The sequence below is a fragment of the Tamandua tetradactyla genome, chromosome 2 (genome assembly GCF_023851605.1).
Source record: "Tamandua tetradactyla isolate mTamTet1 chromosome 2, mTamTet1.pri, whole genome shotgun sequence".
Lineage (NCBI taxonomy): Eukaryota > Metazoa > Chordata > Mammalia > Pilosa > Myrmecophagidae > Tamandua > Tamandua tetradactyla.
Window position 1 is genome coordinate 93428088 of NC_135328.1, and position 13830 is coordinate 93441917.

Genomic DNA, 13830 nt, shown 5'->3' on the forward strand with positions numbered 1-13830 from the left:
GGAATTAAGGCTTTTAGCATCTCCCAATCCAGCCGACTCGCCAGTACAGGTCAGACTCTCCTCTAGAGTAGAGCCTGGGAGGCCCGCGCCGCCCGGACCGCGCGGTTTCAAGCCGAGCGCGGGGTATGAGCGCGCCTGCTTCTGGGTCTCGCCTGCATTCCAGGGTGGAAGGTTGTGCGTTTGCGTGTCCATAGCAACGCCACGCTTCCGCCTTCTGGAAGCCTAGACTGGTGGTGTGCGACCCATCCCGGTGGGAGGAACCTGGGCTAGGGTGGGGCGGGGGGACAGATGGGGCTGCAGTGGAGGGGTCTGGGGAAGCCACTGGGAACATCTGCCCTAGGGTTTGGGCTAAACTGAGAAATATCGGTCCAAGGTTCAGCACAAAAGGATCTTATTCCAGTCCTTTCACCCAACGCAGGGAACGATGCCTCTGGAGGTGGTGGTGGAGCTGCAGATCCGAGCGGTAAGAGAGATCCACGAATCTCCTTTCCAAGCCCTAAGTCAGACTGTATTTCCCCAGGGTTTCTTCTGCCCCATCAAGCCTCTTCAAGGGTCTAAGGTCGTTTTCACCGCCCCCTCTTCACTTACTAAACATACCTCATTATCTTTTGGGACAAACTATCTCTGTCCCTAAGATTCCCTGCAGAGGTGTTTTCTCATACTCAGCTCACCTTCGTACAAAAAAAAAAAAAAATTTAAGTTGCTTATTAATTTTATTCTGAATTTTTCTGTTCTTTAAAAATAACTCTGTATTCAGTCCAAGTAGGATGTTATTTTATTTTCCAGGATCAATATTTGTGAATGGATTTAAAGACTTCTCTTTAACCAGGAAATAATTTAATTTTAAAACGTCCCATCACTTCCTGATAATTTGCCACCGCTATGAACCAACAAAATATCTTCTAGCTCTTTTCCCTAGTGATGGCTCTGGTTTGCTCATTCCAAAAGGAAACTCAATCAATCAACAAATGTTTTTCTAATTAACAAAAAAAATTGTTGTTAAGTAAGGTGCTGGATCAGGGTGACTCCCTTATTCCTGTTTGGGGTCAGTCATTCCTCTTTTATTTCAGCTCTCATTTTCCAGTCCTGCCATCTGTAGTTAGTGACAGACTGTCACACAGCTTTGCTTCCAAAGAGGAATGTCCTTACAGGCGACAATTACAGGCACAATGCCAACATGATCCTACCATGGAAAATCTGGTCCGCTTCCTTGTTGCAAATGGCGAAATGCTCTGGTTTCATCATACATGTGGCTCTGGAACAAAGCTTGTCAAAGTTTCCTGGTTTTGTCTCACCTTGCTGATGGCAAACAGGTTCAGGCGATATTAATTATACAATGTATCAACTGCAAATTTGCAAAATCGTGCAATGAAATGAAGAAACTCTTGAGAATCTGAGTGATAAATAAGTCTCCCTCCCCACCAATGCAAACATTTCACAAGTTATTATATCACTTCAACATTACTGGTTAATTTTATTTCAGTTTTTAGAATGTATTCCTCAGTGTACACTTAATTAACAAAGAAATCAATTTTGTACTCCACAGTACTTGGGATACTCCAAGAAGTGTTGGGTGAATTGATCTGTGCCTTAAAAGCCCACAAACTCGGGCCCCAGCAGCTAAGGGAATTCCAGAAATATACCCATGAACCAGAGAGTATGCCTAATTTTGAGCACACCCCCTCACCCCACCCCCCTCCCCTTATTCAGACTTGTGGACACAGCAAGAGGAAATATCATTGCTTCCAAATATATGGCCTAAATATTACAATGATTAAAAGAAAAGTGTCTCAAAGGTGAAATGACCATTTAGAGCTTCACAGTTTGGCTGATTCAGCAAGTGAGGCGGGAGACAGAGTTCAGGGTATGGTAGGAAAGCAAAAGATTTAAGTAGCTTGCCTCTTTCTTTTTTGTGCCCTAACTCTCTGAAAGTTAAGGCTTCCACACAGTCAGAACCTATTTCTCATAGTCATAGCCATTCTCTTAGAAACCTGTCATCACTTCTGTGTGACAGAACAAAGTCTACAAACCTGTTTATTAATAACAGAATAATTGGTCATCAGTTCCATAGGAAGCTCAAAAGTTCTTTCTAGGTAGAGCAGCATTTAAAGCACATACTCTCTTCTGTCATTCCTGATCAAAGAATAATGAGGAGAGTCCATTCTGTATTTGGTGGTCTTTGGTCTTGTGATTTAGGGAGGCGCCATGTACTGCTTTAAGCGTAATGATCAATGGAAACAGACATTTAGGAGTTATACCTTGTGTCTGGTATAGCATTAGGTTCCTCCTGATTAATTTCAAGCTAAAACTGTTACCTAAAGTGTGCTGTACATAGGGAAATGAAATTCCCTATGAAAACTATAGTATTCAGGGTCATTCTTGTGGTATATATAATTTACGCTTACACTGAAGAAAAATCACATTATTTTCCCATTTTATTACCCTTACTGGGGTGCATTATTCTTTATTCAGTAGAGATCCTGGGTAGTCAGGTTCCATCTCCTGTCATACTAGTCCTTTGGTTTAATACATGGCCAGCCTACCCCCAAACCCCCAGTTCCTCTGCCTTTTGTAATACCACATTGTAAGTTGTCAACCGAATTAAGCATGAGGCCGTAGTCCTTCCTTTCCTTTTCTATGGGCACTTTAGATTTGTCTACTTTTAATTGGTTCTTCTCTAAGTTTTTTGCATGTTCTCTGAATGCTAAAGACAGTATTGAGTAGTGCGGAATAATTATCTATTTAGAGATTTTTTTGAGAGGGTAGAAAAGACAGGGAGAGATATAAGTATTTTCTCTTTTCTCTACCCAATCTGCAAGAATGGAAAAGACAATGAAATAAAATTTTAAAATCCTTACCAAGAATACCAGGATTAAGAAGAAATCTCCCAGCTGTGACAACAGACCTTCAGGGTATAAACTAGAAGAAAATTTCTTCTTAGACTTAAAATACTGTTTAAAATCTACTTCAGGACAACGACTGCGATTGTTAGTACATGGCTCATCTGCAAATATATTTACAGAATGAAGATCATGTCTCTTTTTCAAAATTTAATTTACAAGAGGTATGTTGACTTACAGGATTACCACAAAACACAAATTTTACTGATGTCAACCTATAAAAAACAATATAATCACATCAGCTGGGGTTCTTTGCAGTTGTCCTGGAGACATTTGTTGAATATATATACTAGAGGGATTTCTTTTTGCCTTGTCTAATATGGCCATATTCAGCACGTGCTCCAGCTTAGCAACACATCAAGATGGTGGGACACTAGAGATCCCAAAGGAAGCCCGGACTGTCCAAGCTGGCTGGCTGCTGGTTTATGTGGACATCATCATCGGGAGTAGAAACCTTCAGATGTCCTGATGCCATAATCAATGAGATGGTGTCATTGTTGCTTCCACAGTACAAAGAGGATTGGAGCATTGAGGGGTGAGAGCCAGCAATAGTCCACGATGCTGTACTGCATGTGGCCCAGGAAAAAGCCAAAAGCCACGTCGGTGACATTGTGCCGCCCCAGCATGATCCTAGAGAGGCCCACGATGAAGGCCCACAGTACCACCAGCACCCTCAGGGGAATGGCCAGTACCAGGTGGTTCAGGATGAACCGTGACACCAGGGCGGCCCTTGTGGCATGGCCTGAGGGGAAGGAATACTTGTCAACCGAGAGGGTGACAAACATGTCCATCTGATTATGGGCCGGGCGGCGCCTGCGGACCAGCCCTTTGATCAGGGCCACCAAGAGCAAGTCCAACAGTAGAGCGAAGAGCAGGTTCATCAGCACCTCGCGCCCTGCCCAGCTGTCGCTCCTGGACAGGCAATAGAGGGTGCCCAGAAGCCAGGGGATGCCATGGCCCGAGATCTCCAGCAGCTTCATAAGGGGCCGCACGCTACCCCAGGACGAGCTCTCCCCCGCGCATACCCCGAGCTTCTTGGACAGCCACAGGTCTATGGCCAGCAGAGAGCGCAGAGCGATGCCCAGAAAGGACGGGTTCAGGTCCATGCGGTCCTCCTCGGGTAGCGGGGACGGGAACGCCTGTGAGGGACCCGTCCCAGCCAGGGGAAAGGATCCGCGGCGGTGCACAGGGCTCTCGGACGCACGGAGCCGCGCGCAGGTGGGGTCGGTGCCCGGCGCGCGGCTGCTGAGCAGGGACTGGAACTCGAACCTGCCGCCTCCACCACTGCCATGGACAGGGCTGCCGGGGCTGCTACTGCTCGCGGCGGAGGGGACCAGCGGACGTCCCTCGACGTTCCTCCGAGGGCTCGGCATTGCGGCGGGCGGCGCGGACCCCGGGACCCGGCCGGCCTAGAGAGCCTTCCCGGCCCAACAGCCTCTTCCGCTTCCGTACTGCAATCTTGCAGGGGCGGAGAGAGGAGCCGGCGAGAGCGCGATTGTGACACCTGGCGGAGACGTGGGAACGAATTAGAGTTTTCAGTTCGAGAGAGGAGCGGGGTGGGATGTTGCAGTTAGGAGGGACAGGTGAGAGGTTTCAGGGGTGGGGAAAATTGGCGTCCTGTCGGTAGGATGTTAGGAGAAATAGAGCCCTGATTATTTGAAACAAAAACAAAAACAGTATTCTCTTTAGTTGATGTTGTCTTTGCTTGTTTTCTTTTTTAAGGTTTCTTGCCCAGGCGTGTTTCTGCCCGGCAAGCAAGATGTGTACCTTGGGGTCTACATTCTGAATCAATACCTGGAGACAGACTGCTTCCCCCCTGTGTTCCCTCTTGTGATTCAGCAAAGCATGAGATTTCAAAAGGTGATCTTGACTTTTTCATTGGGTTTTCTGCCATTTGTAGATAGTTCTTATAAAGTTACTTTGTAAATTTCCTTTTTAAAAATTACCTGCAGGTACCCCTGCACAGTGTAAAAACAATCTGCCTGTCAGAGACCTTGTTTTGCATCCTGGGTCTGAGCCAAGTTTTGTCAACCTAGTGCTAAGTACCCTGGTAGATGTTTTCTATTCTTGGCATTCCCATGGCATTTTCTAACTAGAGCAAAGAGCATTTCTGAGTATTCTTAGAGGTGTGAGAAGCAGTTGAATTACATTTATAAAAGGGATTATCAATACACTATACAACCTTATAAACAAACCATTTTAGACCCAGAAAATAATGAAAAGCTATTAACAAATTAGTTATTGCACACCTTAAAACAGAAATCCTGTAACAAAATCAGAAGTCCTCTCAGATGTACTGAGTTTCCTTAGGTCATACCTGGTTTATTTAGCTACAGTGACAAAGGATACATTTTATTCCAATGAATTCAGTCATGATATAAGTAGCCAAAATGTTACTAACCCTCTTCCCAAATCAGTATTTGATAAGAATATTAATTTCATTTATTGTGCAGTTGTTGACAACCCCTGGAGTTTCTCTTTTAGAATTTGGAGATGGAATCCACTTTAACCTTGATAAATCTAGTACTTTTTCTTCAAACAGTATCACTGCGGTGGTTCTTTTGGGGAGGAGGGTGAGTATAGGAGTGCTCCAGGGTTGAGCACATCACTTTTAAAGGTCTGGAAGATGGTGTCCAAAAATTGATATCTGTTTGAACCTGAGAATAGGAGAGGAGATGGGGCTTGATTTTCTGAAGAGCTGGAGTTGTATGTAGTATTTTTACAAACCATGGCCTGTTAATTTAAGAAGGAGTATACCAAAGTGGGTAGATACGACAGGAGAGGAATAAAAGGCCTTGGAACATACAATCAGAATCCAAAAGAACCTACTTCCTTTCTTTACATGCTTGTAGTGGTGAAAAGTGAGTAGTAAAAAATGCCATCTTTTTTTTTTTTTTTTTGACCCTAGAGTTTTCCTTATTTGTTTTAGAAATTTTGAATTGTCTTCTGTAGAAGTCTTTTAAAATATTTTTATAAGAAGCCCAAGGATACAAAACCATAGAAGGCCAGAATGATAAATCTGTAAATGACCTTAGGGTCATGTAATCCAGCTTCCTTTTTTTTGTAGAAGAGGGAAGTGAGCCTCAGAGTCACACTGTAGATACCACAACTACTCTGTTGCTAAGCTGTATGCATTTGAGATTACTAGCTGAACATATCAGGGGGCCATTTTTCATTTTTTAAAAATGCAACTAAACAAATGCAGTTGCTTTATTTTAAATTTTGACTACTTCCCCTCTGTTTTCTGAATTGTTTGAGATTCAAATTCCAGTTGTCTTTCACCTAGTTCCAACTTTCTTGTACATGTTTGATTCTCTAGCTGCAGCTATTTGCAGCAAATAGCAAATACATTTTTTTTCCCTTGGGACTTTTGTGTAATTCAGAATTGGATGTTGGAGAAACAAGAAATTATTCATAAAGATTGTATGAACAAGTTTTGAACAGTTCATGTTGATCATACTTGAGAAAATCCTTAGACATGAATGAAGTGAAGGCATACAATTACTGAAAAGATCTAGGCCAAAAAAGAAAACAAAACACGTTTGCTAGATGAATTCATTCAATAAGACAAAAATGAATTACAGGGGACAGCCTCAATTCTTGTCTTTAAACCACAGTTGGCTTTAGCCCAAGAGCAGATTGTAACCATATTTAAATTTGAGTACCGTTTAAATCAGAACTTTAAGGCTTGAAATCAAACGCTGCTGAAAAGTTTGTGTTTTCTTAAGTATTGTAGAGTTCCAGGGAAAGAGCATGGTATGCATTTCATTTTAGGCCTATCCTAAGCCCTTTTTTCTCAAGGGCAAAATATGCAGATTTGGCAGTTTCTAGACAGATATTACAATGCTTTTCTTGTTCTACAGTGTGCACTTAAAACTTACAGATCTCTCTCTTTTGTTTTTGAAATTCTCTTTGCAGTATAGCTGCCAGTACTTAGATTTTATTTTGTGCTACATGGAAAGAACTTTTATGTAAGTTTGTTCAGAGCAATTGCTTGGGAAGAGAAGTAATTCAACCAGTTAAACCTAATAAGTATCCCTTGCATGCCCAGTGTTTTTCTTTGTCTTAAACGAGACTCTTTGAGATTGATGCCAGATGTTTTACCAACAAATAGTGGTGCTAGGTCAACTTGATGAAGTTTTTTTTTTTAATTCTTAATTTTGATGTAATTTTAGACTTACGGAAGTTTGCAAAGATAGTACAGAGAGTTCCTTATATACTTCATCTAGCTTCCATGAAAGTTAACATCGTGGATATTCGTAGTACAATGATCAAAACCAGAAAATTAGCATTAATACTGAAGGGTTTAGGAGACGAAAGGGTGAGAAAGAAGAAAGGTACACCAGGAAATTTAAAGTCGGGGTGGGGGGGCGGTATTTCTACGCTCCCGGGCAGAACTCACCAAACCCAAGATGGAGGGAGGTGAGTGCGCATGTGGGCTTTGGCACAGGCAGCTTTTAAGGTGGAGGTCAGGTGACGTCCGGAAGGGGCAGTTAGTTCATTAGTTCCTGAAGTCAGGTTGGGAGGGGCGACACAGCCTCTGCAGCCCCAGTTGCAGTGCCATTCCCCGTTCCCCTGACCTAACATTCCAGCCTTTTTGTGATAATAGGGTACCGAGATCTTTCTGGCTACTTCCTGCTGTAATGGGGCGGCACGGGGTTATAGGCTGAAACTGTCATGGCCAGGGGGGTGGGGAGGCTGGCTGTAGGAATCTGGTGAGGAAGGCAGGTGACGATAATGATGCAGTAGCATCTGGTTGACTGCTACCCAGGATAGTTCCTTCATGCATCCCTGAAGGAAGTTGAGGAGGCAGGGAGCTAGGAGAAAAGAGACAGATTAGGATAACTGGACCTAGTAACGGGAGGAGCCATGTCGCCAGAGGAGAAGAAAACCAGCTTAAGGCAGAGTTGGTTCCCTGTTTTCTGTGGTAGAGATCGTCTCTTAGTTTGTTTAGGGTTTAAATATTTTGTTCCACTAGACCAGACTCATTGACGCAATAGCAGCATTCCTCTTGGAGGAATATACATGTTCCTCCTTTTTCTTCTGTCAGCAGGTCTAAGGCCCGTTGATTTTGAAGAGTTACCTGTGCTAGTGAGGTGAGTTGGCCTTGTAGAGAGTAGAGGGATTCTGATGTTGATTCCAGGGCTACCTGTAGTCGAGTTTCAAAGTTTTGAGAGGTTAAAATATTGTGTCCCAGCGCCCCTCCCGCTGTGGGTGAGGCTGCAATTGAAGCAGTTAGGCTGATGCCGCCTAGGATAGGAAGAAAGGCAGCCCTTTTTGAGCAAGGAGAGGGCAGTAGCCAAGTTAGTTCGGACTCCCCATAGAGGGTTATTAGGAAGCATGGTCCTGGGGCAGTGGAGTTAAGGCACTTGATAACAGTTCCATTACACCAGAAATATTGTCCTTTGGGGGCATGGGTGGTGCTGTGGATAGTGACGTTAGTCTACCACTTGTTATGAAATTTTGTTTGAGGGTTTTTTATCCAGTGTTGTGAGGCTCCTAATTTGGCAAGAAGATCTTGCCCCATTAGCAGGCTGGGGCAAGAAGGCATTACTAAGAAAGAATGTGTAATGGGATACCCTTCTATTAAACATGTAAGCAGCCCAGTAGTTAAGGGGTGCGAAGGACGGCCCTCTGTGCCCATAACCGTGACCTGGGAAGGAAGAAGTTGACCTGAGTAAGAGGGGAGGACAGAAAAGGTAGCCCCAGTGTCCACTAAAAAGGAGGTGGACTTACCGGCTACCTTGATTGTTCCCCTGGGCTCGACGAGGGTGATTGGGGTTACTGAGGCTGGGCGTTGTCAGTTGTCAGTGGCCAGGCCCAGGATCACCAGCGGTGGGTTAGGGGTTGGAAGGACGGCCCCTCCACGGCCAGGCACTGAGGGGCAGTTACTTTTCCAATGTCCCTTTGTACCACAGAGAGGGCATGGTCCCTTGGGCGGTCAAGGATTGGTGCACTGGCTGGACCAGTGTCCGTCAAGGCCACATTTGAAGCACTTTCCTGGTGGTGGATTAGTCAAGGCTGGCTTCTTCTCCATTGAAGTGGGCCGCAGAGCTGCACTCAGGGATTGGGTTTGTAAATTCGCCTTTCAGTGGTCCCAGGATTCCTTTTCTGCCCCCCGTAGTTCATCACAGGTGTTAAAAATTTTAAAGGCCGTGTTTACCAGGTCACGGATAGGGACCTGAGGACCGTCCTCAATTTTTCTAAGTTTATGCCTTATATCTGGAGCTGATTAGAATATAAAGTGTGTGGCTACCAGCCTCTGAGTCGGGGTCTAGGCGGGTATATTGGGAGAGGGCTTCTGTGAGGTGTAGAAAAGCGGCCGGGTTTTCATCAGGACCCTGGGTAATTTCCCTTAGCTTATGGAAGTTTACTACTTTATCTGAAGCTTTCTGCATGCCAGCTATGAGGCATGTAAGCATTTTGTCCCGTCTAGTCTGCCCGTTCCTCCCTGCTGGAGTGTCAACCTGATATTCCCACCCTGGCTCCTGGTCTGGCACTGCCTCGGCCCCTACCGGCATGGTGTGGTCGGTTATATGCACCTGGTTAGCATGAGCCCTGGCTGCATAGAAAGTGCGGCCCATTTCATCTGTAGTTAGGGAAGAAGAGCAGATTACATGAATGTCATACCAGGTTAAATTGTAGGCATTAGCTAGATATTGAAATTCCTTAGTATAGGTGGTTGGGTTACTGGAGAATGAACCTAGCTGTTTCTCAATATTAGAGAGGTCAGCTAGGAAGAAAGGGATGTGTACTCGAACTAACCCCTCAGGTTCCGTAACTTCCTATAGTAGACAGTAAAGAGTGCTTTGAGCGGGTATGAGAGCTTATAGGTGAGGAGAGCAAGGCTGTTGAGGACAGTGGGGGACTGGATGGAGATGGAAGGGGAGGATAAGATGGCAGCTGGAATGCTGCCGGGGTCGGGGGAGGAAGTGGGGATAAGATGGCAGCTGGAATGCTGCCGGGGTCGGGGGAGGAAGTGGGGATAAGATGGCGGCGGGAGTGCCGCCTGCACAGAAGGGGAGAGAGGAGGGCAAGATGGCGGCTGGGACGTCACCGGAAAAGAAAGAGGAAGAGAAGGAGAAGATGACGACTGAGATGTCACCAGAGCAGAAGGGGGGAGGGAAAGGCAAGATGGCTACTGGAGTGCCACTGGAGGGAGAGGAGGATACAAAGGGAGGGGCGGAAGTGCAGAAGGAAAAAAGCCTGGACATAAGGAATTTCGGCCCATTTGTCATTCCTCTGGCAAAAGTTGTGGAGGTTCATAAGGATATTAAAATTGAAAGTCCCATCCTCAGGCCCATGAGAGGGGACCTGCTGCCCATACTGATGGGTTTGAAAGGACACAGGACTGACCCAGGGGTGTCGGTGTCCCAACGCCCTGAGAGAGTCCTCGGAGCTCTTAGAGTGGGGGCTCGTCTCCCCAGGGGATGTCTCACCCTGGTTTGAGGCCCTTTCAGGTCCTGGACCTGAATTCGGGAGGGAAACGAGAAGCGGGGCATCCCCACAGCTTTTCGAGTCCCGGGAAAAGGGTGTGAGGCTTGCGGGTGTCCCGGTTCACCTCAGCCCTCGGAAGAGAACCTGACTTGAATTCACGATTTTCGGAGAGTAATTAACGGTCAGGCTCTCTTGGAACGGTGAGACCCGGCAGCAGGGTTAGCATGCACCTTCCTAGCCATTGTGGGACCCTCAGGTGCCCGTGTGCCCACAGCAACTTGGCCTCTGCCCCTAGCCTGCCCCCTCGTGCCAGCAGGCCAGCGGTGCAGGCCAGGGAAGGATCACAGTTTCTAAAACAGGTTCTGAGAAAAGCAGGTGGCAGCCCTCCTCCGGGTCCTAATTTTAAAGGCCCCTGTTGTCACCCACGCCTCCATAGGCCGGACCAGCCTTCTGCCTGCCTCTCTATGAGCAGAGCTAGGCCCACACCCCATGTCCCTTCAATAAAATCAAGTGCTCAGAGAAAAAAGGAGGGAGGGGACTTACCCGATCTGTGGTGGATGTAGTGGCGGGCCAAAGGATCCCTTGTCGCTGGCCATGTGGAGGAAGGAGGAGAGAGAAAGCCGGGGTGCCCCTGGCCAGGAGGGTGGCACCCGTGCACCTCTCCCGGGTTTCCGGCACCAGATGAAAGGTTTAGGAGGTGAAAGGGTGAGAAAGAAGGAAGGTGCACCAGGAAATTTAAAGGGGGGGAGGGGTATTTCTGTGCTCCGGGGCAGAACTCACCAAACCCAAGATGGAGGGAGGTGAGTGCGCATGTGGGCTTTGGCACAGGCAGCTTTTAAGGATGGAGGTCAGGTGACGTCCGGAAGGGGCAGTTCATTAGTTCCTGAAGTCAGGTTGGAAGAGGCGACACAGCCTCTGCAGCTCCAGTTGCAGTGCCCTTCCCGGCTCCCCGACCTAACAAATAGAATATTATTAACTAAATGTCTTAGTAGAATTTCATTAGTTTTCTCATTAATGTCCTTTTTCTAGTCAAGGATCCAGTAAAATTCCATTCTACATTTAGTGTCATGCCTTTTTATTTTGAAATGCTTTTAAATTTAAAAGTCACAAAAATAATGCAAACCCCATACAGAGTACTCCAACATACCCTGTCTCCCCAAACACACCAGTTTTTTCACATTTGCCATTTCTTCTTTTTTCTCTTTCTCCCTTCCTCCCTCTTTCCTCTCACTCTCCCTCCCTCCCTCCTTTCTTTCCTTTTTATTTATCGTTCTTTCTCTTTCTGTCTGTCTAGTTATCTATCTAAACATTGTATCATATGTTTATGATATCATAACGTATCTAGGTATCTTCTAAACATTTGAGTGTAGGTGTTATACATCATGTTCCTTGCATACTTAATACTGATGTATATTTCATAAGAATAAGAATATAAACTTATGTAACCGCCTTAAGTGTAGTTATCACGTTCAAGAAGTTGTATATTGATATAGGGCTTAACAATTTTTTTTATATAGCCCAGCAATATCGCTTTGAGCTTTGTCTCTTTCCTTGTTAGGTACCATCCAGGATCAGGTATTGCCTTTGCTTATATTGTCATTTTAGTTGCTCATTTAAAAAAAAATTGTGGGAACATATATACAGTGTAAATTTCCCCATCTCAATGACTCCCAAGCACACCATTCAGTTGGGTTAATCACATGCACAATATTGCAGTACCCTCACCACTTTCTATTACTGGAACTTTCCCCTCTCCCCAAATAGAAACCCTATACCCGCTGTGCATTAATTCCCTGTTTTCCTAGCTCCTCCACCCCTGGCAACTTGTACTCTAGTTTCTGTTTCTATGAGCCTGCATATTCTCTGATATTTTCCTTGTACTTACCATGGGATTTAAATTTAACATTCTAAATCTCTAACAATCTTTTTTCTTTGATGGCAACTGAACAACTTCATCAGCATAGGTAAGCAATTTTCCTATACCCTGCCATCCCCCACCTTTATGGAGTTCTTGTCACAAATTACACCAGAACTGTTCATTTATCACTATATTTTATGCATTTACCTTTTAGATTCTGAAGGAAGTAAAAAGTGGAATTACAAACCAAAAATAAATAGAACTGGCATTTATATTTACCCATGTTGTTATTCTCAGTGGATATCCTTATTTGTTCAGTGGCTTCCATCTCTTGTCCATTGTCCTTTCCTTACAACCTACAGAACTCTCTTTAGTATCTCTTTTAGGGCCGGAAGAGTGGTGATAAACTCCCTCAGCATTTGAAAATGTCTTATCTCTCTCACTTTTTAAATTTTATTTTATTTTTGGGTACGTGGTCCGGGAATTGAACCTGGGTCTCCTGCATGGAAGGCGAGCATCTCTCACTTTTGAAAGACACCTAGAGCTATAGAATTCTTCATTGGCAGTTTTTATTTTCTTTCAACTTCTTAAATGCCATCCTCCCACTGCCACTTGCCTCCGTGGTTTCTAATGAGAAATTGTCATTTGACATGACGCTCCCTTGTACATGATACATTGCTTCTTTCTTGTGGCTTTCAAAATTCTCTATCTGTTTTGGCATTGACGGTTTGATTATGGTGTGGGTCTATTTGGTTTATCCTGTTTGGAGTTCATTGAGTGTCTTGGATATACGTATTCATGTTTTTCATTAGATTTGTGAAGCTTTCCATCATTACTTATGTTCTCTCTGCTCCTTTCTCTCTTTTCTCCTTCTGGGACCCCTACAATACATATATTGGTGTATTCAATGGTGTCCCATGGGTTTCTCAGGCTTTGTTCACTTTTCTTTGTTCCTTCTTCTTTCTTCTTCCTTCTTTCTCAGACTGAATGATTTTTTTTATTTTCAAGTTCACTGGTTTTCTTTGGTATTTTTATTTAAGAAAACAAACAATACACTTAGAACCACCAAAAATGGATATGCTCAAAAATCCATAGGTATATTTAAATAAAGTATCCAAATAACCATTGTAAAACTTGTGTTTACATAGTAGGTTTCATAAATCAATTTAAAATTAAGGCAACAAGGAAAAAAATCTACAAATTCAAATATCAGAGTTCTTAAATTCTAAATATTAAGCACTAACTTAAATATCATTTGATTAGCTTTCAAAACTGTGAATGTTTTCAAAATATCAAGTAGAAAGTTATTATAAATATCTACATTGCTATAGTAATGACCTATGTTACTAAAAATGTTCCTGATTTCAGGAAAATATGAACATACAAATGTTTTTACAATTAACATATAAATATCTTAACCACCTAAATTGGTTATCTTAGGTAGCTTAACCATAGGTGTATTTAAATGAAATGTCAAAATAATCATTATAAACCCTGGCTATACAATATGTTTCATAAACCAATTTAAAATTAAAGCAAGGAAGGAAAAAATGTATAGATGCAGATACCAGAGTAAGTTCGATGATTTTCTTCTGCCGCCCCAATCTGCTATTGAATGCCTCTAGGGAATTTTTA

The 13830-nt window shown here is 44.1% G+C and overlaps 2 protein-coding genes across 7 annotated transcripts in view; one reads left to right on the forward strand and one right to left on the reverse strand.

Moving 5' to 3' along the window:
* The first annotated feature begins 227 nt into the window (after positions 1 to 227).
* Positions 228 to 13830, forward strand: part of SPATA6L (spermatogenesis associated 6 like) — a 100966-nt gene continuing 87363 nt past the window's right edge. For 2 of the 6 annotated variants that reach the window (XR_013170465.1, XR_013170466.1), the window contains exons 1-2: positions 231 to 463; positions 4623 to 4760. Coding sequence is in view for 4 of the 6 variants with exons in the window: in XM_077148277.1 (XP_077004392.1) it covers positions 425 to 463; positions 4623 to 4760 (177 nt within the window). In the remaining 2 variants the exon portion in view is untranslated. Of the gene's footprint in view, positions 464 to 4356; positions 4484 to 4622; positions 4761 to 13830 lie in introns of those variants that run through there. The other 4 variants (XM_077148277.1, XM_077148276.1, XM_077148279.1 and 1 more) reach the window with 4 other exon arrangements.
* PLPP6 (phospholipid phosphatase 6) lies at positions 789 to 4363 on the reverse strand. The gene has a single exon (XM_077148280.1). The coding sequence runs from the start codon at positions 4271 to 4273 to the stop codon at positions 3392 to 3394; it is 882 nt and encodes a 293-aa protein (XP_077004395.1). The 5' UTR covers positions 4274 to 4363; the 3' UTR covers positions 789 to 3391.

Coding starts and splice junctions, on each gene's coding strand:
- PLPP6 (XM_077148280.1), bottom strand. CDS start 4,273: ATGCCGAGCCCTCGGAGGAACGTCGAGGGACGTCCGCTGGTCCCCTCC.